Source organism: Rattus rattus, chromosome 5, assembly GCF_011064425.1.
Source record: "Rattus rattus isolate New Zealand chromosome 5, Rrattus_CSIRO_v1, whole genome shotgun sequence".
Taxonomy (NCBI): domain Eukaryota; kingdom Metazoa; phylum Chordata; class Mammalia; order Rodentia; family Muridae; genus Rattus; species Rattus rattus.
Window position 1 is genome coordinate 84,638,010 of NC_046158.1, and position 23,665 is coordinate 84,661,674.

The window sequence follows — 23,665 nt, forward strand, 5'->3', positions numbered from 1 at the left end:
CAAAAAAACCAACAGCAACAACAAAAACACCCAGGAAACTAACCACCAAAGTATACTATCTGACTGTGTTTTTTATACGCCATAATAACTAGAAAACAGAATTTCCAAATGAACGTGAACTGTAGCACTGCTTATATAGTTTAGCCCTCCTGATAATTTGTCTTGACTTAGTAGCTGCTTTTGGGCTATCAGCAGCCATGAATAAATAAAAATACACATGCAATTCTAAATGAATATTTGATCTTTATATTATTCAAACTGTGTTGCCTCCAAGAAAAACGTTGGAATTGATACCTCTAGATAAGGTGGACAAGTTCTAAAAACTCACCTTAGCTTTGTGAACAGAATGTTCAATGTAGCAATCTCACTATTCCAGGGGTGATGGGCATTTTGCTTGTTGGCTATGGTGCTTTTTTTATCCATCCACTCACTGAAATATTTATTGAATTCATGATATGTTGCTAGGCAAACAAAATTGCAAGTCCGGAACCTTTTAACATATCAGAATGAGGATCTCCTAAATTCACTGTGGACAGAGTCCTTCAGTGCACTGCCCACAGACTATTGGTGTGAATCTTCTTCATACACAGTTCGGTGTAGCCTAGAGTCTAGAACTAAAGCCTACTATTTTGGTTGTGTGTTTTTTTCCCCTCATATTATTTTTTTTATGCTAGTTAAACAGGGCCTCTTCCTCGATCATTTGTGATATATTAAACTTTTTGAACTGCAGGGGATACACACAGTCTAAGTTAGACCAAGGAAATGGCTAAAAAGAAGCCAACCAATTGAGAGAAAGTAAACCCCCAGAGGTTGTGTTGGTGATGGTGGTATGATGGTGGTGGTGATGATGTCGAAATGTCCATCCCTGTTTGTGCTTAGCCATGTGCTAGTTAGCCTAATAAAAGCATATATTACCTTAATTTCCCCCACTTAGCTGGTGGCTCCTTTTGCAGAGAAGGAAACACAGCAGAAGGGGGGTCGAGAGTGAGCTGGTTGCACAGTTGTTCAGTTTGTTGACTCTGCAGTTATGGGTTCTACCAGTCTCTCAGGGAGTCCTTTCCATAGAGTAACAATGTGGATCTCGACTCCTTTCTGTTCCAAAGTGATGCTCACGACAAACCACGTGGAACCGGGGTCACAAAGAATCACGAAGGAAATGTCATCCAGACTACCTGAGAGCAGAACTGTGGAATGATTCCACTGATCGAGGCTCCGGAGAAAAGCGTGATCTAGGATGCCTTCTTCTCTAAGAAGCACACATATGAGGGACTCTGTGTAAGAAGGCGTGGAGAAAAGCGTATTGGATGTAGTGTCAAGTAGCTTAGGTCTCAATTCCCTCACCTGTAAATGAGGCCAGTAACGGCTAGAGCTAGTGGTCTTCAAGACTCCTTGCAATTTCAAGCATTCTAAGCTCGCAGGACAAAGCGACTTGGATTTCCGTACATGAGTTGCTAGACTTCAGGGAGCTGCCGATTGGATGAGAGTGCAGTGCAGAAACTTCCACGCACACACTGCACTCCTAGGTCATGGGTTCTAGAGGGGCCACTTCAACTTTTGTTTAGTCACCTAACCTCCCAAACAGAGTTTTAAAAAAAATCAGAAGGATAAGCTCTTTCTCAACCTTGAAATATTCTTGGGGACCTCTGAAAGGAATTTCTCAAGGGTCATGCTGACTCAGAGGCATGGCCTGGCCTTCAACAGGTTGGAATAAGGAAGTTGAGATTCTGTAAGAACGTGTTGGATATTTTTGCTTCGATTCATAGACATGTATATTTTTGTTGACTCACTTCTAATTCCAACATCTGACTCCCATTTTGTTTACTATAAAAGGTTGGCTGGGTCCCCCAAACTGACTTCTTGGCTCGAGAACTCTACATTGGTTTGTTTAGCTTCTTTACCTTGCATTGAGTTTGGAATAGTTGGGTTCTCAAGGAGCATAGATCATGGCTGTAACTGGTTTGAGAAATAGTTTCTATGGGGAAAATGAAAAAAAAAAGCCTACTATGTACAGAATAACTCACACCTGAGTCAGAATTCCATGTGGAGTGAGTGATGACTCTGCTGTCATAGAATTAGTGTCCTGGAAAGGGGAGGAGAGGCAGGTCAGTGCAAAATGGTCTTGCTGTGGAATCCTGGAGACTGTTTGCCTTGGGGGCTGCTATGAGCTGCCATCTTGAAAGGAGAAGAGGTCACGTGGATCCTTGGAACTCTGTTCTTGTAACTGAGGTCAGAGATGCTAGCAAATGCAGGAAATCTTCAAACCCCAGGAAGCTGACTATATATATCCAGGGTCTCTAGAGGAACAGAACAATAGAATGAATAGTTAATGCAAAGAAGTATTAGACTGGCTTACATGATATGGAATGGGTAGCCCAAAAATGGCTGTCTGCCCACTGGAAAATGCAAAAACCCTGGAGTTTCTCAGTCAATGAGAATGGTTTCCTTAGCAGTCCCTGAATGGCACTGGGGGGCCTGCAGGAATACTGGAGGGCCATTGGTCTGCAGTATGTGTTGGAAGCCTGAAGAAGCTGGGGTCTGATGTCAGCAACAGGCTGGCAGAACACCAGTAGAGTAGATGTGCCCACCAGCCAAAAATGAAAACGGACAAGGACACACCCCAGTATGTCCCTTGCTTACCTTCATATCTAGTTGCTGTCAGAAGATGACCAGAGCCTTCTTCAGTTAATCCTTCCTGGAAATACCCTCACAGACCATGACAGAAGTAGGTCTGTGTCTTAGTCAATTACAGATACAATCAAGTGACAGCATTAACCATAATGCTGTACAGTAGGGAGCAGGACTCATGGGAACGTGCTGGGGCTATAGGGCAGAAGCTTTACAATCTGAGCCTTTTCTGAAAGGAACAAGGCAAGGAGAACCTGACCGTGGTCCCTGCATTTGAGACTGTCGTCTTACAGCTTAGTACCCAACGCTGAAACCCCTCTTTTAAGCTGAAGTGAGGTAAACAGAGAGAGGTTGGAGTGACTCATCCCCTCACTGTCTGAGGCTCGGAGTAGGTCTCTTTTGAATGCCGTCTACTGTCGAGGTCAATTCAGGAACCTGGCCTTGAACTGAGCTCAGTGTTCAGGCTGCCACAGTTTTCGACAGAGGGTTGTCACAGGGTTGGAAATGAAGATTCCACAGTTGGGATGTTCACAGCCTGCAGAGAAGGTTCTAAATTGGGTGTTCTAAATTGAGGCCATCTCAGGATAACTTGGGAAGGGTGTGTCTTTCTCTGTCGTTCTTCATTACCTTCATAAAATGAAAAAGAAGCCCTAGTTTTAATTGCTTGATTTCTAGGCCCCTGATGCTATGTTTAGGGCCATTTGCTTTCCTATACTTCTAGCAGTTTGATGTACTGGCAGCTTCCTTGTGGCTAAAGGCTTTTCTTGTCTCCACTAATACTGAAAAGCCTTGTTCTTTATGGTATACCTGTCTGATGTCCCGCACGGGGCTTGGCATTCTAGATGTCATATTTAAGACCTGAAGAACTTTTCGAAGTGACCGTTAAAGCCCCCGGTCATGAGGCTTGAATCAGAACTGTCCCCGCTTTGTGACAGGGCCCGTTCTTTCCTGTTAGATCATCCTTTGAACTTGACACATTTAGTTCTGGATCCTCACTCCGGAGTCCTCGAGAACAATTAAGGTCTTTTGGAATTTCAGGTCCTGTGCCTGGAAATTTAAAAATGCTGTCTTCTCGTTGCTTAACCTGTAATTGCTGAAGGCAGGAATCTGTGGGCATTTGCTTGTTTTCACTGTGGGAAATACCAGTGGAGCTTACCACTCACACTGTCCTCCACAATGGTGAGTGGGAAGCTTCGGCCTTAAATGATGGTCACGCCTGATAACAGTGGCTCTGACTGAGCCCTGATAATGGTGTTTGCTGTCATCAGCCTTGTGTACTGTAAGAGAAACAACTTCACATCCTTTCCTCAAACCAACTCTTGTCCTTCTGCTGTCTTTCAACCCACGGAAGAAAAGAAAATAGTTGTGATACATTACATAAAACATAGACTTTTATGGCACACTTGGTGCCCAGTGGTATTGAGTGGTGACGGAACAGTGACGTCAGAAATAGACTGAGCAGAGGAAGAGGGGAGAAGCCATTCACATCTGGACTCCAGTTTGCACTGAACTTGGGCTGCAGAGGTGGGAGGTGTTTACGACTCTCCCTGTTCCCACTGTGGGTGGCCAAAGCTGCCAAGAACATGGTTTTATTTTCCTTGGAGGAACTGCTGTGATCGTTGACCAGAACTACTGGCTTTTGGAGCTCACGTATTGATGAATACATGGTCTGTTGGCATTTCGAGAATATGGCTATGGTAGTTCTCACTCCAGGACAGAAGTTACATTGCTGGTTCCCCCAGTGGCCTGGCTCAGGACCATGGGCATCTCCCATCATCAGGGTTCTACACAGAGAACTGTGTCTGGGCTTGACAGCTTAAATTCCTTTGGGGGAAGTTCAGCAGAGAGAAATGGTTAAGAAAATTTTGACAAAACTAACATTACACGTTATATTCTGCAGCCAGTGCCAATGTTTACAAGGAGCTTTTGGGATCATTCAGTGTGCTGATGCTACAATGATTGAAGTGGAATGGGAAAACCCTACAAAAAGAAGAAAACCTAGATTATAACATTTTGAGCACACAATGATCCCAATTATATTTAAAAAAATCACAGAAGAAAGAGTAAACAGAAAGATACTAAAATGTTACTAGTAGCTATTTCTGGGAGAAAGAATTATGAGTCCTTCTTACTTTGAAAAAAAATATATATCCTTAATTTTACAAAGTTTTCCCCTAACTTTAGTAAGACTGCATTTTTATAATTAGAGAAGCAAAGTTAAAAAATAGTAAAACATAGTTTCTCATATTTTGGAGAAAACTCTCCTTTGGAGACAGGGACACTCACTCACCTCTGGCCTTTCTGCTTTCTCAGGTGACTCCTGATGGGCGGGGTTAACTTTAGCACATTATCCCCCCCCATGTGTGTGTGTGTGTGTGTGTGTGTGTGTGTGTGTGTGTGTGTGTGTGTGTATAATAACACCTATTTGACAGGAGCATGAGAGAGTCTGGAAGACATGGCAGTTTTAATAGTACTGACTGAATAAGGAGTGTCAGGGTCACAGGTTGAATAAGGATGGGTCTGACTTAAGCAACTTGATGTCCTGCAGTGAGGGCATGGGTGCATTGTTTTCTGTTGATATCAATACTGTATTGTGGAGCAATTCATCAAAGAGAGTGTTCAGATTCCATCACCCTGCTTAAATTAGGACAATCTGAGGCAGAAATAGCAGAGAAAGAATACTAGTATAATTATTGGTCCTCTGCCTTGTGCCTAGTGGCTTCCCAACACTTCTTGTCAGTATCTTGAGGAAGGGATTATTTTTACTTAAATGCAAATTCACAACTGGAGTAGGCTTAGTTCTTGCCAGCAGCTCAGAGGTTGTCAGTCTGTGCTCTTGGAATTTAAATCGGTGCCCCGTTGTCTCCAGAACCTACTGTGCTCATGAAGTTTTTCTGAGGAGTCTAGTAAAATTCACGCAGGAATTTATATTAAGCCATTTGCTTTTCTTTCAAATGAAATAAGAGATGGGCGCCAATAACATTTGGACCAATAAAAACACCTGACAGAGGATAGAAGTTTTTAGTTTTTAAAGTATTTTCTGCTTGGCATTATCAAGTTGTTAAAGTGAGAATTTCCGAAGTTTATTAGGCACTTACAAGTAATTTATTTGAAATCTGAAGAAAACTTGTATTTCTCCTGTGGAGCTTTGTATGGCCTGGTGAAAGGGATCCTCCAGAGAGACAGTGAAACAGTGAGTATCCCAGGGTGCAGACACACTCCTCTTGCAGTTGAGGCTTTGTGCTTTATGGTGGTTCTGACCTTGGGAGAAATTATTTAACTTCATAGCCTGGTATCTCTCATCTGTAAAATGGGATTAATAATACCTACCCCACAGGAGTCTTGCAATGAATATATGAGGTAATGCTTGTAAGGCATCTGGCACAGAGCCCAACCCATGGGCCCAGCTCTCATTGAGGGCAGCTTTTATTTTTATTACTGGGAGTTGAGAAGCTTGGAGCCTGAACTCAGTTCTGCTGTTGACTTTGGCTTTAAGAAAGTCACTCAGCCCCCTGGGCCTTAGTCTCCCTGTGGAATAGTAACAACCTTCTAGACGGTAAAGATGGGACAGAATTATGCCTGAGGAAGTATTTTCGAAGAGTGTGGGGCTGCACTGCTACTTGTGGTAAACATGGAGGCGAGCAGCAGACAGCACAGAGGGGGTGAATCATTAGCTCTTGTGGGATTGAAGTCATTATTCTGGTTCTTCTCTGGGAGTGCAGCCTGCACAGAACAAGTCAAGTGAGTTATGCTGAGTCCCTAGGGGTATAAGCGCTTGCACCCAGAAGCACTAGGACTGTTCACCCATCTGCCTGATTTGTTGCTGTCTCACTGAGGGAGAGCCCAGCTAGACTGAGCCTGGTAGGAGAACTTAATGCATCTTTCCCCAGGCTGTGCCTTCCGGCTAATAGGAAGTCTCCTGTCAGGGCTGCTGCTGTTTGCACTTTCTCTCAGGAGTGAGGGGAGGGTGGAAAGAGACTGATGCTTTCTGCTCTGCAAGCTTTGTAAGCATGAGGCCGGGTGGTGGGGGAACACCAGACAGACAGTGACTGACTGTGTGTGTGTAAGCATGTCTGTACCCGTCAGACCAAGGGACTACCCATCTTGGCTGCATCCTGAGTTGCCACTGATGCCCAGCGAAGCTTTACCCTGGTAAGCTTGCATTGAAATTGCAGTAGTGTGAGTATTGGCTGGCCCCGGTCCTGTAGTAAGCATTTAAGAGTTAGAGCAAACAGAGGGCAATTATATTCTATCCCCACAGCACTGGTGGCCATGGATTCATTCTCCGTGTGCTTCTGGTCTCGTAATGCAAAGACGAGAAAGAGGCAGTAAGTTCTTTAGAACCAAAGGCTGATGCTTATTGGGGGAGAGCCATCTTTTCAGAGACGGGTCCTCAGTCCTCTCTAAATCATAGATTCCCATGGTATTCCACTTTCTCCACAGAGGAGACCCAGACCCAGCATTAACCGATTTCAGTCTCAGCAGAGCCTGCATTCCTACAGTGGACATTTGGGGATGTCACCTGCTACAATGGCTTCCTTTTCATCTTCTTGGCAACTATTCTGAGGTTTGCCAGGGTAGCCACCACATTTTATATTACTGTGAATATACTAGTAGAAAGGTTGCAGCCTCAAACTACGTGTCCCTTTAACCACCCCTCCCCAAAAGATGATTTACAGCAAGCAGTGAGCCGCAGAATTTGCAAGGCTAACTTTCTCATGTGGAAGAGAAAAATGATTGCCGTGCCCTTTAGCTAAGTACACTCACTTCAGCCTTTATGGATGGCGGCGGTCACATGCTCACCCCCTCACAAGGAAGAGAGCTCGAAACTATTACAAGGCAGAACCCAGAGCTGTGGCTCTGATGATATCTGATACTTCAGCACAGGCAGTACCCGGGGAAAGCAGGCTTTTTTTTTTTTTAAAGAAAGGTATGTTCCTGCAAAAATAAAATAAATGGTAGACTGACCTGAGCCCTCTTTCATCTTGCCCACCAGTGAGTGCTTTAGCAGAGATAGCCGGCATTCCTGAGTCTTCGCAGGCCCATAGAGACAATAAGCTGCTTGTCAGAATGCACACGTGAGGAGCGTGCAGCTTCGCCTTCACACAAGAGCAGAAAGGAGCGAAAACATAAGCACAGCTAGAGTTATGCGAACGGGGTGGGTGAGGGCCAGTCTAGTAAGTCTTCAGCAAATGTTGACACAGAACCGAGGATTAGCTGCAGTTCCTTTCGATAGCCAAAGGATCCCAAGAAGTGACTGATTTGGAGTAGAACAGGAAAGGGTTGGATGCGAACTATGAGACCCAGAAAGTGCAGAAATGACATATGTCCAGGCATAGGAAGAAAGCAGATCTGCCCCAGAGTAAGGCTAGGCGTCTTCTGGGACTTGTGTACTGTTTTAATGAGTATGCATATATACATGTGTGCACATGTAAGCTAGCTGATGAATTCTATTGTTTGCATAAAATTTGATCTGTACACTGGGTTCTAGAAGTCTTCACTTGTGTGTTTTTTGTTGCTTATGGAGTTTGAAATTTTTTTAAAAAATGCACTTTTTTCCTTAAAGATACTGTGTGGGGTGACCAGACTTAACTGTAGTAATGATTAGTGCCTAGATTTTGTAAAACTTGATACTTAGATAATAGTTCTTACTGGGCTCTTGTAGTCTCAATGCAATTGGGAAAGAGAGATACAGGCTTTAACAAATTGAGGAAAAATCACCTTGCAAATGTGACCTCGTGAAAACGCTTCCTTCTGAACTTGAACTTTTTTTTTTTAAAGATTTATTTATTATATATGAGTACACTGTCACTTTCTTCAGACACACCAGAAGAGGGCATCAGATCCCATTACAGATGGTTGTGAGCCACCATGTGGTTGCTGGAAATTGAACTCAGACCTCTGGAAGAGCAGTCAATGCCCTTAACCACTGAGCCATTATCACCAGCCTCTGAACTTGAACTTAAGACTTCCCCGTCCCTCCCTTTCCCATTTTCCCCTTCTGAATTTAAATTGTTTCTTTTATATCAAAAAAAAAAAAAAGAAAAGAAAAAAGAAATCACTGTGGTTCTCCTATGCTAAACTATGATTTTTCACGGAGCAGGTCAAAGAAAACAAGCCTTCTGTAGTACAAACCTCCTCATTTCCAGGTCACCTGCTTCATTCATGTTTCTCATGGAAGACAATGACCTCAGTAATGATAGATCAAACAAAGGGATGTGACAGAACAGGACAGACAGGTCATTTCCTGTTCTCAGTTCTGTTCATTGGCAAATCCAGGATCTAGGTGTTAGTGTCTGGTGAGGACATTTTTGCTTGCACTGTCCCAAGGCAGAAAGCAGGAGGGTAGGAGACAGGGAGTGGAAAAAGGTGTCGGAACTTGCTTTTGGAATAAACTCACTCTTCAGGTTAAGAATCACTGTAAGGATCACAGTGTTGTTCGTCTGTCAGTAGTCAAGGTGCCTCCTCTAACACTGCTGTGCTGGGTTACATTTCCAATGTAGGTAGATTGAGGGGAGCCAGTGCAGTAGTTATGTCTCTGTTCAGCCTTAGAGACAAGATCATCACCCCAGTTTACAGACGAGAAAGGTCTGAGGCTTTGACAACATCAGTCACTTGTTCAAGGTCCTATGTTAGGGAAAGTAGAGCCATGTTGCACAAGCAGGTCTTGATCCTCTCTGTGACCTGAGTGTCACCTGTAGTGAACTATTAATCGCTTTGCTCTTTCTCTGCTCCATATACGTGCGTGCGTGCGTGTGTGTGCGTGTGTGTGTGTGTGTGTGTGTGTGTGTGTGTGTGATTTTTAGCATGCTGATTATATTTTGTTATGCATATAATCCTAAATGAAAAGTCAAGATTCACGATGATAGATTACTCTCTCTATATAGTACCCTCTCTATATAGATGTGGTGGGATTGGGGGGCAGGAGAGAAAATTATAGAGACTCTTGTGGAATAAATATTAAACAAGTTTGCAAGAACACAGAAAATTAGAACAGGAAGTCAATTGACCCTCTCCTGGATGCAGTGTATTTGCATTTACATACAAAAATTGTTTTCATTGCTTTCTGTCAATTGAACAGTTTTAGAGTATCTCAAAAATTGAGGCAGGTCTCTACTAGGTCAGATAACTCCCAGAGGCTTGAGCATTGACTTCAAGGGATGCCTTCTTTAAGGCTTTACATTTTCCTCCTCATCACCAAAGGACACTACTACAGCAGAGAGCATAAGCACAGGGGTTTAGACAGGCCAGGATCTCAATGCAGACCTCCAAGATTAGTGACCGACCACCAGTGAAGTTTGGAGGACACAAAAAAGTGCACAAGTACATGGTGTCCCTGAAGTTTTCAGGAGATTACAGGTTATAATGCACGAGAGAGCACAGGACACAGAAGAGAGGCAACACTGATAATTAGGCCTCATTACCATCAAACAGGGATGCTATCTCTCTCACTTTAAGCTGTTATTTAGAAGATGTCTGCTTGCCTGGAGTTGTGGCTCAGTGGTTGGAAGCACTTGCTGCTCTTCCAGAACAACTGGGATGGGTTCCCAGCACCCCTATGGCAGCTTACAACCATCCATAAGTCCGTATCCAGGGAACTTGAACTCACATAGACAAATCTAACTCCAAACACATACAAAAGTAAAACCAAAATAAATCTTAAAATAATATAAGCAAAGTTCTGTTGAGTGACGGAATCCGGAGACAACAAACCCTGCTGTGTCACTGCAAAATGTGATATCCGGACTGTTTTCTGCTGAGTCACTTGGGAAAGAGCAAATGCTCTCGAGGTTTTCTCCAAGTTTGCTTATCCGCCTAAAGACAGTTCTTCCAAGAGATCCGGTTGTCATTCTTGTCCTTCCTAGAAGTTTCATCAACCAAAGACATTTGAATGCTCTCACTAGAGAGAGGAACCGCGGGTGAACTTTGCCACGAGGATTCTACCTCCTTTCTCTCTCCAAGGGAATGGCCTCCTTCCTCAAAATCACCCTTGCCTAAGCTCCCTGACCCTGCTTCCTTTCCCCTAGGAAGAAGGCAGCACATTCCTGACCAGGTCTCCCTGCTGTTTTGAGTGTTTGCTTTTCTGTGGGTGTATGCGTGTTCATAACCTATCCTCTAAAGGTCCAGATAGTAAATATTTTAGGCTTTACAGGCCACGTGGTATTTGTTGCAACTATAAAACTGCACCCTGGTATATTGAAAGCAGGCATAGACAATATTTAAACAAATGAATGCAATTGTTTGCCAGATAAATGTTACAAAACCAGGCACTGGGCTGGATTTTGCCTATGGGCTAAGGTGTATCACCACTAGACTAAGAGAGGCTTACTGCAAAGGGTAGGGAAGATTGAATACCCAGCATTCTTATTGGCAGGCCTTGTCTGTGTCCTGCAACAGGAAAACCCAGACAAAGCTTGGGCAGTGCTAACAGAAATTGTAGCCGGCATTGCCTGTGTTAGTGTTAGAAGTAACTTGTGTGGCTTGTCTTTTGCTACTATGTGGGTTCTTCTTTCTTCTGTCCTTGTCTACCTTTTCTCCCACCCTTTCAGCCCCCTAACAGTAGATAAGAGAGAAAAAAGGAAAGAGAGGGAAGGAAAGAGTTCCTTAGGGGGTGACATTATCATTAGACCACTTCCTGCTGATTAGGGGTATCTGGTTTCTTGGAGCAAGTTTGATCTTTGCCATCAGGATATCTAATTTCTTCTTGTTTCTTCTTTGAGCACAGCTACTAAACAAACCATAACTAACAATGACCAACAGCAACCATCAACAGCTGAGAACCCACCAACTACCCACCCTCCCTCTTGGGGCCCTAGCAATTATGTACCCTCTGAATAGACCCAGAAATCAAATCATCACACAACCACAGAAATGATTATGCAGACGGCAAAAAAAAAAAAAAAAAAAAAATCACTAGGCAAATCATGAGGCAACCGCATATCGACACACCTGGGATAAAAACCAAAAATATATTCTATGATTATTTCTATGTTTCTTTAAAGAAAACAAAATTCCAAAATTCTCATTACAAAATTGAGCACTGGGGTTCCAGGCAGGCCTACAACAGAGTCTCTTCTCTATAGAATAGCTAGCTACTGGTCACAGCCCTCCTCCTTTATAACTTGGGTACAGCCACTCATAGCACTCATGAGAAAGGATACACTTGCTAGACCTCTAGCTTGTCAGCCTTCCCACCCCCAGTGTGGGGAGAAGGTAATCTTCCATGGGTTCTGTGGGTGGATGTAAGCTTTGCCACTAACCAGTGAGTTAGCCATTTCAGCAAGGGGTAAAAATATAGGATTAAAAGTCTTTATCATCTCAAAACAGCTTCCAGAGACCTAACTATTAAATGTAAAAATCATTATGTTGGATTAATTTTGGAAAGTAATTAAACGTTAGAGCCTTGCTAAAGGTCTTCGAACTGCTTGCTTATCTTGAAACATACTTACATGATTTCCTATATTTGGGTGAAAATTGTAGTTTTTTGCCTTATGCATGACTAGTTTTGTGACTCTATTAAGTAATCAGTTAGAAAAAGAAAGCAACGATAACTATTAGTGGCCCTGCTGTTTGGTGTTGGTTTTTGTGGTTGTTGTTGTTGTTCTCCCAAGTGCATCCCATACCAGTGCCTGGCATGTAAATAAATACTACTGCTACCATTCGTTAACACTGTCCTGGTGATACTGTAACAGTGTTCTGTATTCAGTTAATGCCAAAAGGGCCAAGAGACAGAGCTGCAGGAGACTGGCTGGCTGGCTGTATATACCAGCTCCTTGACGGTGTGTGTGAGCGTGACGCTGGTGTACATTGTCGTCACTCCCCTGTTGCAGGAGACCGGCTGGCTGGCTGTATATACAGGCTCCTTGACGGTCTGTGTGAGCGTGACGCTGCTAGTGTGTGATGTTCTCAGCCCTGTTCTCACCTTTGACCCAGCTTGGCTGTACCACCGTATGTCTGTGGCTTCTGTAGTCTTTTCCAAACTGACCTTTCCTCTTTCACTCTCCTCTTCTCGCCTCTTCCCCTGTGTGGAGCCATGTCAGCTTTCCTAAAATTAAGAGCTCTTTGAAGCCATGAGGCCCCTTCACCTTCATAATCGGGCTTTCTCTGGCTCCAATCTTACTTGGGCTTTAAAACTTCTGCTTCTCACTGTCATGAGGACACTCTTCCAGCCACATCTTCTTATTCACGAGTTCCCCCAACAGGCTAAGTAGCCCCACACTACCCTTACTCCCTGGATAACCCTTATTTCTTCCTGACTTTCAGTGTTGGATGTTTTCATCTGAAGTCAAATTCCAGCTGTGGGCCATTTTGGGGTTCTGTCTTTCTGATGGAAGGAGGAAACTCCTCTCCCACCCGTATCCCCACCCTCCACCCCCAACTCCTGTGCACCTGACATTGACACACTCTTTGCCCTGTGTTCTGAGCCCACTGAAATGCCCTCTCCCCTATCCCCACACACGGGCAGTGCCCTGTGTTCCACTTTACCCCACACAGTACAAAAGCCCTCCGCTGTAATGTTTGCATGTGGTTTCCCAAATCCTACATTCACAAGCCACAAGGGCGATTTCACTGCTTCTTGCGACTGCACAAGACCTAGTGCAATCCATGGGCTACAGAAGGTGCTCAGTAAGTTCTTGTGAGGTAACCAAATGACCAAGATGCTTGTCAATACTATACTTTTTAAAATTGAGAATGTGTAAACTATTGCAGAATCCTTAAAGATTCTCTGGCCTCCTAAGCACCCTGCATGGTTCTGCCTTCTTGAGCACCTTTCGTAGTTCCTAGTACACAGAAATATGTGGTTAAGAAATGATTGTTGACTGACTTATCTGACCAGTTGACAGACTGGAAGAATGACCTCTCAGGAAAGTGTCATGTGTCACTCTTTCACAAGTATAGGACCATTGTCTAGAATTTTAAGCTAATCAGTATGGCTGTCACATTAGAGGTAGACATTTAGCCCTGAACAATGTGTTTCCAGTGGGTTACTTAAAACTAATCCGAGAGACTTCCAAGGCTGATACAGTATCCAGGCTGATGGGCTGCTAACACCTCGAAGTCGCCACACTTGTAGGACCATGAATTCGCATCTCGGGCAGCTCTCTCGGATTTAAATTGTTGCCACTTAATATTCACTGAACGTCGGCACTGCACTTTTGTCCTCAGGAAAAAAGAGGGGGCGTGCGCTCACGCAGTGGGCTTTGTTCGCTGTAATTAGTTGGTGATGGAACAGTGGATACAGCGGTTCAGTGGTTACAGGGAAGCAGTGCACGGAGGGCGCAAACCGGGGTGTATTTATACACCTGGAGTGTTCTGGTCTGCGCACTCCTTCAGCTCTGTGACAGTTCTGGGGTGTGGTGGCCAAACCTGGAAAGCTTCGTCTGCTCATAGTTTCAGGAAAAAAAGAACAGCTTCGTTCTGGAAGCACCTTAGTTAGGACATCCTCCCCTTGGTTTCCTGTAACATCTAGTACCCTGGTTCCTTTGTTTCTCTTGGAGCAGAAAATCCTAGAATCTCTGCCAGGAGACTGAGGTTGCCGTTTTATTTCTCTTCTCCAGAGTCTCACTAGTTCTGACTTATTTGGGTGAACCTGGGCTGCAGTTAACATTTCAGGGAGGCAGAAATGTGAAGTTGAAACAAGAAAGATGCTTTACGAGACCTTAGCAACCAGACATGATGACGCTTGCCCATAGTCCTTGCACTAGGGAAGAAGAAGGAGGTTCAAGATTCTACACGAACCCTGCTTACATAACAAATTCAAGGTCAGCCTGGGTTACATTAGACCCTGTGTAACAGAGACAGAGAAGGGTAGAGGGAGGAAAGAGGGGAGAAAGGGAAGGAGGGAGGAAGAAGATGCTGAATTGTTTTTCTGGATCCCTGAAGCTGTTGGAGCTGGCCTGCTTTCTGTACACAAAACAGGAGGACATGACTTGCCCAGGTTCTCAGAGGAGACACAGAGTAAGAGCGCTCTTCCCTGGACTCTATGGTCAAGCTCATTTTAAGGCTTATCAGGGGAATTAACTCCTCTTCAGAAACCTGCATTTAAAATCACAAAGTTTGTGCATGTGACTTAAAAATCTTTAAGAATGAAGGCCACTATTTCCGGCAGTATTTTAAAAAATCAAACTCTTATTTTGTTTCTTCCCTTGGTGCATTATAAAATATGCACGTTAAAATTTTGAGAGATTTAATTTGACAGTAACTTGCATAAGGATTGAAGGTCTCTTTAAATATTATTGGCTGACAGTTTAGGGGACTAGCGTTTTATCATTAAAATTTTATTGCATTTCATGTATCATCTACTTATTGTGTGCTTCACATTTTATTTATTTATTTTTGTATTTATTTGTGTGTGTGTGTGTGTGTGTGTGTGTGTGAGAGAGAGAGAGAGAGAGAGAGAGAGAGAGAGAGAGAGAGAGGGAGGAGACAGCTTTTAGGAGTTGGTTCTCTCCTCTGCCATGTGGGTCCCCTGGATTGAATGCCAGCAAGCACCTTTACCTGAGCCATCTCCCGGGCTCACAGCTTATCCCTTTGAAATCACTATATCTTCTTCAGGTTCAGAAAACTTGCAGAACTAAGTGTATGAAAAGAGAAGGGGATTGCAAGCAGGATGTTAGCTCTGGCCCTGGTTCCTCAGGGGAGCGTGAGTCACTTTACACCAATCAGTGTTTCCCAGAGTGTGAGATGTGTTGTTATTGGTGTTGGGGGAGATGTGTTTGAGCAGATAAACTGTCGATTAAAAACTTAATTTATTTTAATGTATAATTGAAAAGTATGACAAACATGACATCATAGGTAATACTTTTCAGGTACAAACTAAAAAGTAAATCTATGTGAGAACCTTATGACCTTTAAAAAATTAACAGTAAGGTGAAGAAGGCAAGTGAAGATGATGCTTACAAAAGATACAGGCGTAGTCCAGCTGAGCTTTCCTCTGTAATTCTTAGCCTCGCCCTTATTATTATTTCGTTTTATTTTAAATTGTTCTTATGTGTGTGGGTGCTTTGCTGTATACATATCCGGGCACCCCAGGCATGCCTGGTGTCTAAGGAGGCCAGAAGAGGACATCTGGATCCCCTGGAAACTCTAGTTACAGGCAACCGTGAGCTGCCATGCGGGTCCTGGGAGCTAAACCCCAGTCCTCTAGAAGAGCAGTTAGTACTCTTAACTGCCGAGCCATCTCCCAGCCCCAGCCCTTATTTTTTTATTTTCTTGTTGTGCTTGCAGGTTTTCCATTTGTCTTCATCAAACAGAATGTCTAATTCTGGTGCTATAGCAGCACACGTGCAATTCTGACTTTTCATGCTATGTGAAATATTGTACGTTAAAAATGAAAACTTGACTGTCACGTTGGAAGGCTTTTGCAGATAAAATCGGCGCGTTGCATAAGCATGACATGGTAGGTTTAGATGGAACAGGCGGCGATAAGTGCATTGAGATCCTGTTAAAAGTACTTGATAAGGGTCATACCCCACGCTCACAGTGGTGGGAGGCTAGTTGTATACACAACACAAGGGTTTCATTGCTCATGGTGTAAAGAGTAAATCCATACCACATGGTAAGCTCTTCCTAAAGACTTATCAGTGAAACTTCCAATTCTGGGTAGGGGAAAAAACACGTAGCTAGAGGACTGTCTAGTAGTAGCAGTGGTGTTATGGTATTTGGGGGAAGGCTGCTAAAAAAACCACCAAATGTCAGTAGTAAATAATGGAATAGTGCATTTGTTTGAATGTGCAGCATTTGGTTAAGCTTCACAATTAACATTTGAGATTAGCACAAAACAGGTATAGAGACTGGAGAGACTCTTAGTGGCTAAGAGCGTCTGCTGCTCCTGCAGAGGACCGAGGTTCTGTTCCCAGCTCCCACATAGTGGCTCACAGCCACCTGTAACGCCAGCTCCTGGGGATTTGACTCTTTTCCAGCCTCAGTGATCACCAGAAAGACACGTAGCTTACACACATATACAAACACAAAACATACACATGAAACAAGACAAGACAAAATGGAGAATTAATTGAAAGTGAGTTTGAGATGATGATCACCTGGCTCTCCCTCTCCATGGCCTAGATAAGTGCTTGTGTTTCGTGAATGGCTCACTGTCCCGACAACTCACACAGAGCATGAATCCTGACACTATGAACAGAGAGGTTCCAACTAGCAACGCCTTCCTGCCTAGGCTAGGCTCCCGGGGTTCTGAGGTCACTGGGTTCCCTGGCACACACAGGAAAACGGGATAAACTGGCCACTCAACCAGAGTAAAGATTACAGATCACAGAAGACTTTTTCAAATATTTGGATAGCTGTTGTGTGGAAAGCGGACTGGATTCTTACTCTCTTACTATTTGAGAATGCAGAATGAGGACCAAAAAAAGATGGCAGGAGATAAGCTTTCATAGTGCGGGCTCTATGTTCTTCATTGTGCTATCTACTATGTGTGGGAGATGTCCTTTTTATTTTCATGTGTATGTGTGTACTGTGTGCATATGTACACATATGTGTGGTAAGAGGCACTATCATATCCCCTTTTTTTTCTAGATGAAGAAGCCAGGTTAAGCCACATAGCTTCTACCATGCATGGTTTGAATCTGAAATGTCCTAGAGGCCATTTTCTTTGCTAACATTTAGGTTGCTGGTCTGTGGTTGCCTTGGAGAAGTGGTGTGGTCTGTAGAAGATGCAGCCTAGTGGGAGGAAGAGAGGCCATGGGAGGCATAGCCCTGAAGTAGTGGACCTTGGCCTCTTCTCTCTGTCATCATTAGCCACAATGGTGAGAGCAGCTGTGGTCCTCCACACACTCCTTGCCATGATCTCTGGCCTTAACACAAGCCCAAAGCACAGAACCAAGCGGCTATGGAGACCCCTGCAGTCGTGAGTCAAAGGAAACCTTTCTCTCTCTGAAGTCACTCATCTCAGGGACCTTGACGCTGTGACAGTAGTTGACACACACTTTCATACCTGTGAATGGGATCCTGAGTCCTGAGTGTAGCCTGGCCCTGTGACCACATTTACTTGACTCTTGCTACTCTGTTCCCATTTTCAGAGCATGTGCTTTGTGCAGACCCTGGGCTTGACAGTTTCTATTTTCACAGCAGCATAGCAAATTAGGCATTGTTATTCTCATTTTATCGATGGGAAGAAACAAAGCTCAAAGGAATTAAGAAACTTAAGCCCAAAGCAAATGACTCAGAATTGCAATTCAATAGGATCCCTGGACCATGTTTACTTTCCCTAGAGATGCAGAATCTGGGGCTAAAATCTTTTTTTTTGGGGGGGGGGGACCAAATATTGTTTTATTCTTTGAACATTCCAAACATTTATACCATGAATATTGTTTGCGTCTGTACACACTACTTCCCTCGTGCCTTCGCCCCTCCCCTTCTTGGCTCGCTCCCTTCCTTTTCTGTTTGTTAATAACCTTCCCGACTCAGTTGGTGCTGCCCACATGCACATGGGCATCTGGTCATTCACTGAGGCATGAGCAGTCTACCAGTGGCCACAGCTTCCAAGGAGGGTGACCCCTTCCTTCTTTAGCAGCCATTGATTGCCAGAAGCTCCTCCAGCAGGGTGTGGCCTCTGCCGTCCATGCTGGAATTTAACTGGTTGGATCTTAGACAGGCCTTGTGGGGCTAACCATAGCTGCTATGGGGTGGTGTGTGGGGCAGTCACATTATGTCCAGAACTCAGCTTTTCACAGCTCTCCTTGCTATCTTAAAGCCTAAAATTCTTCAAGCTCCCTCTACCTTAAAATTCTTCAAGCTCCCTCTACCTCCAAGTTCCCTGAGCCTTAGATGGTGAGGGCCTGGCAGAGGTGTCCCATCTACAGTCGATCACTGGGTTTTCTGTATTCAGCACATTGGCCAGCTAGGAGTCTGTGCACTAACCACTATTCTTTGCAAATGTCGAGAGTTACCCACAAATCTACGGGTGGAACTATTGTTGTTTGGCGAGATGAAACCAAGACTGTCTGGTTAGTACAACTTCAGCAACGGTAATGACTGGGAGAAGTGAAGAAGCTTGAAATCTCCCTTTCTCTGAAAACTCTGCAATGGAAATGTATGTTAGCTAGGCCGGGAAAGGGTAGAGGGGATTTCCGCACTGAACCTGACACTTTGCCCTGCTTTGGGATTTCATGTTGCTGTGTTTTCTTCTCATCTCTCTATGCCCTCTTGTTTCCCCCTGGGAGCACTCAGAAGTATGTGCACATCTCATTCTGATGTTTAAATCTGGCCCCGGGGCTTCAGTGGCCATGCTAAAATACTCTCTTCCTAGGATACTTGACATGATGCCCTGGGGAGAACGTTGGGTCATCTGAGGAGTCAGTAGCAACAGCCATAAGTGGCACTGATACTGAGTACAGAGGAAACGGGGTGTGAGTCTTCCCACAGGTGAACGGGTAGATCTGCCTCCCAGCAGAGTTCCCCCTGGATGTTCTTTGTAGCAGAAGTATCCGGGTGTCTTGACTTGCCTTAGGAAGAAGGTACTTATCAGATGCCCAGTTTGGAAGTACTAGCTTCCCACAGGGTTACCTCAACTTTAATGATTTCCGCTGAAACCTACCTAGTGACCCAGACATCTGATTGTCGATTTCGGAGTCTCTGTGTGGAGATGTCTTCGTACTTGGATTCCCGGGTGATGTTTATCAAGATGTCCTAGGTTGTGGCTCTGGGATGTCCTGTCTTATCTTCTGCAGCCATCTCCTGCTTTGAACTTCTATGTTGTAAGAAAGGACCTCACCGCCCAAGGTCCGAGTGTGTGTATTCAGTTTGCTCTTTTGAATCCTCCCCACTATCCTCAACTCCTCTCTTCAATCATTCTTTTACGTATCTCCCAAATGTGCCATTTCTCTTTGATAACATCATGCTGGCATAGCCCATGAGTGACGCTTGTCCCTGCATGCCTTGCCGTCTGATTTGGTCTCTTTAGCTCATTCTGGCTCAAAGCAAAGGTAAGCCAGTTTCTCTCTCTTTTTCTTGTCCCCATCCTCATTTCTATTACGTTGGACTTCATGCACTAATTCTGAACATGATCATGTTTCTCTGGAGGATGTGAGAGGGTGCAGACAGAAGTCAAAGTCTGAGTGGCATTTCCCATGGTTTCACAAAGTTCACTGTTCAACGTGAAGTCAAGATACGGAAATGTTCTGTACCGTGTGTTGATTGGCTCCTGTCATGTTTGTGGAATTATAGACCAAAGGGGTCTGTTTCTAATGGCCTGTGCTACTTTCTGTCTACCTAATTCAAAATGATGGCTTTGACAACCCTATGATATATTGCAGTGGACTTCCAAGTATTTTGATGCAGTAACCTTGCATGTATCTTGGCAGAATTACAGAGTAGGACCTTGTTTATGTGCTGTATCAGTTAGATAAACACTGGAAAATAAAGATATCTGCACACACACACACACACACACACACACACACACACACACACACACACACACACACACACACCCCTGTAAACATTCACAACATTTAACTTGTTCTTATTTTTAATGATCCAATAATAAAATCTCCTTCAAATGCCTGTCACTTGGGTCTAAATGCAGTAGTCCCATTAGAGTGAGCAGCTGAATTTTCTAAGAGTCATCCATACCTGCCGCTTTTAGAGGGTGACAGTCAGCTGTAGAGGGGAACACTCACCCATTCTCTGGGGAAATTGCTTTCAGAAGACAGGAGATGTTGTAGGATGGGAACCACTGAGGTTGAGCATAAGATTTTCCAGGGATCGAAAGAAAGACTGAATAATTTCCTCTGTTAAAGAAAAAGCATTGTTGAATAAATAAAAGGGGCTCATCGGCTACTGATGAGAGCAGTGGGTTACTAAACTTTCTCCATGGTAACAGCACACTCATTCATAGCCTTTACAGGAAAAATCCATGGATGTGTTTTGAACAAGTTAAACTTTATTTGGAGGTTTCGAATAGATTGACTTCATAACTGCATCCTGGCTCCTGACGCTTTCTCACTCCTCTCCATTCTCCTTCTTCTTTACTTTGCTTCTTAGACAGAGATGAAAAGATTAAGCTCACGTGGAAGAAATTCAAGGACTATCTAGGCTGCATATGAATGTCTTTATTTTGTTACTGCAATTACCTTGTTAAAGAGATTGTTTCTTTAAAAAGACAGAGAAAGAAAGACATTAAATAAACCCAGTAGAGACATTCTGCACCAGAAGTTTGCATGCGTTTCCCTGTGTTCTCGGATACTTGCCAACTATCAAGGGTTAGGCTGTGATAGAAAATACTGTTCTTATTTAATGTTTTACACTCCAACCTCCACATTGCCCAGTTGCTTCTCTGGTGACCTCTTTGTGTTTATGGCTGCTGCTTCTCCTCTGTCATCCAACAAGAAGCGCACATGCCTACAGAGGCATTAAAGGAAGCTGTTGGTGGAGAGTTGATACAGTTAAACCGCCCTTAACTGAGGACAAACCTCTTAAATAATTAAAACTGTATGCTCCAAGAGTCAGATTTGCATTTCTTTACCAAGTTTATTTAGCACACTTTGTTACACTCAATTAAACGAAAATGTTCCCTTTCATTTTCTTGGCTTTGGGTTGATCACTTTGCCTTTTGGTGCTTATGGCCCTCGTGTAATTTCACAGTGCTTAGGTCTCTGAAACTATACATGTATTAATGCACACACAGGTATAAACAGGCCCATTTGGAAACATACTGCTCAGAGTAAAGAGAATCTTTGCCCAAGGTGTATCTGGTCATCTAACCTGAGGTGTAACCTAGACTAGAGGTAATTCCTCAGGGTAAAGATGAACTTGACAAAGCTCTTCTTCGATGCATCTCTTAAAAAAATGTTACGTGGCATTCCTTTGCCTCCCCAAAACTTGATCAGTGAACCTCACAGCAGAAATCTGAAGAAATGGTTGTTGACTGAGTGTGGAAGGGAGCTGAGTGTAAGTGCTGTCTCTGCACCTCAGCCGGACGAGCATGCGCAGGTCGCTCTCTGCGAATTAGCTCTTTGCTTAAGCTCTGCATGTTTAAGAAGGAATTAATGAGATATCCGCTTCCTAATGAGTGGCAGGATCCATGGACACATGATGAGAGAGAAAGGGCATAATTTTACTTCCTTAGTTGGGGCTCAATATCCCGACACTTCAGTATTAATCACTATCAGTTTCTTGGGCTTTTTCCGACTCTTGCCTTTTAATTTTCCTACCAGGTAAGTGACACATTTTGAATTTTCCTAGTGGGACTGTAAATGAAGGATGCTGTCTTCCTCATATTCCCCAGGTGTCCCTTTTTACCTTGGGCTCTTTCGTCCTTGCGTTAGACTGTTGGGTGTGTGCATGATGACAGTCTATGTGTATGCGTGATGACTATTACGAGGGTTCTAACATGTTTAACTGTTACGGGATCTGTTATGTCTACTTTAGGGTCGACCCCATCCCATATGACACTCCAAAACCAGCGGGCCACACGCGGTTTGTCTGCATCTCAGACACACACTCCAGAACAGATGGTATCCAGATGCCTTATGGGGACATCCTTCTCCACACAGGCGATTTCACCGAGCTGGGACTGCCCTCAGAGGTTAAGAAGTTTAATGACTGGTTAGGTAAGGAATGATTGCGTTCCGGCGGCCCCAATTAACCTTTCCCGGTCTGAGTGACACTCACTGCGTCCTAATTGAATTAGAGCACTTGGAAGCCGGCTCAGCCATTTCTTGTATGATATGCTGTGGTGTCTAGCTTTAATCCAATTTTGTTAATTAAAGATGAATTTTTAGATATTTAATTTTACTGTGCATCCTTTCAGTGTCTGGCCTCAGCAGCTCTGGGGCAAAGAGCTCCGAAGCTTTGAAACCAATCTCGTCTCCCTCCTCCTGCTTTAATGAGGACATTCATTGGTGCACACAAGGCCTAGAATCATAGTTTTAATTCATTGGCTCTAGTCTTTGCAAGGTATCATTAGCAAAGGTGTACAAATACGTAGAGGTAAGAGAATGCTTCTAAATAACAGAGAGGGTGTGAAAATCCCTCTAGAAAGCACAGCTCCTTCTTAACTCTGTACTGCCTAGAAGCAGCTTTCCCCAGGGACCTGCACAATGTCCAGGACTCCCCAGACATCAGCTGTCCTGACATAAAATTCATCAGATTTTCCTGAACCTGGGGTGGAGGGACTGGGGAGGAAGAAGGGGCGGGGCAGGACGGACCTGACTACCTAATCAATGGTCCTGTAATTCAGCAACAACACTGGGTCCTGGGAGGGCAGCTGCCAGGTATTAGTATTGCAAGGCCATCCTGGCATTATTCACGTCAGTTTGGGCTGAGTGCCTTCGGGCTGGGTTGCAGCTCAGTGGCAGAATACATGCCTGCCACCCATTCATTCGTCTGCAAACTGCCGAGGCCAGTCCCGACACCATAAAGGAAATAAAAACTATAAATAAAATAAGAAACAAAAAAGGGTAAGGCATTTCCGAAGACACAAAAGAATTGTATGATAGGAGCAAAATTTCATTCAGGAAGAATAAAGTCATGAGTGTTATGTGAGCCAATGAAAATTACTCAGGAAATTTAGGCAGAAACCACGGTTTTTTGTTTGTTTTTTGTTTGTTTTAAATCAAAGTAAAGCTGGTATGGGAAAGTTTTAAGATATTGATTAGAGATGATAGAAGATGTGTGTTAATTGACAATCATGTTCATTAAAATGTTTAAGATGCGTTAAAAATATACACTAAGTTTTACTGTGAACGATTTTGCTCTCTCATGTGTTCCTGCATGCCTGTCAACCTGTACATAATTGTCACCAGAGTACAAACCTCCATCACTCTTGGCTACTTTTATTTGTTGGTAAGACTAAACATTTTTGTGTGCTTTCATATTTATCCCTTTTAGTGGTAGCCTAACATATTGGCTGTACTTGTATTTGGTAAGACATATATTTAAAAACAAACATTTAAATAGATAACAACAAGTCCTTTGGCAGTGGGAATTGAAATGTGTGTTTTCTGATGTTTATGTCTTTTGTTTCTGCTGACTTATCTCTCAGGGTCAAAGACTGCTTAGGAGATAAAGTCCCCGTCCA

At 43.7% G+C, this 23,665-nt stretch overlaps 1 protein-coding gene across 4 annotated transcripts in view; it reads left to right on the forward strand.

Annotated features, from left to right (window-relative positions):
• Positions 1-23,665, forward strand: part of Mpped2 (metallophosphoesterase domain containing 2) — a 177,610-nt gene that overhangs the window by 30,954 nt on the left and 122,991 nt on the right. For 3 of the 4 annotated variants that reach the window (XM_032903849.1, XM_032903851.1, XM_032903850.1), the window contains exon 3: positions 22,015-22,196. The exons of the other annotated variant lie outside the window; for it this stretch is intronic. In XM_032903849.1, the coding sequence (XP_032759740.1) occupies positions 22,015-22,196 (182 nt within the window). The remainder of the gene's footprint in view (positions 1-22,014; positions 22,197-23,665) is intronic. 4 annotated transcript variants of the gene reach the window in all.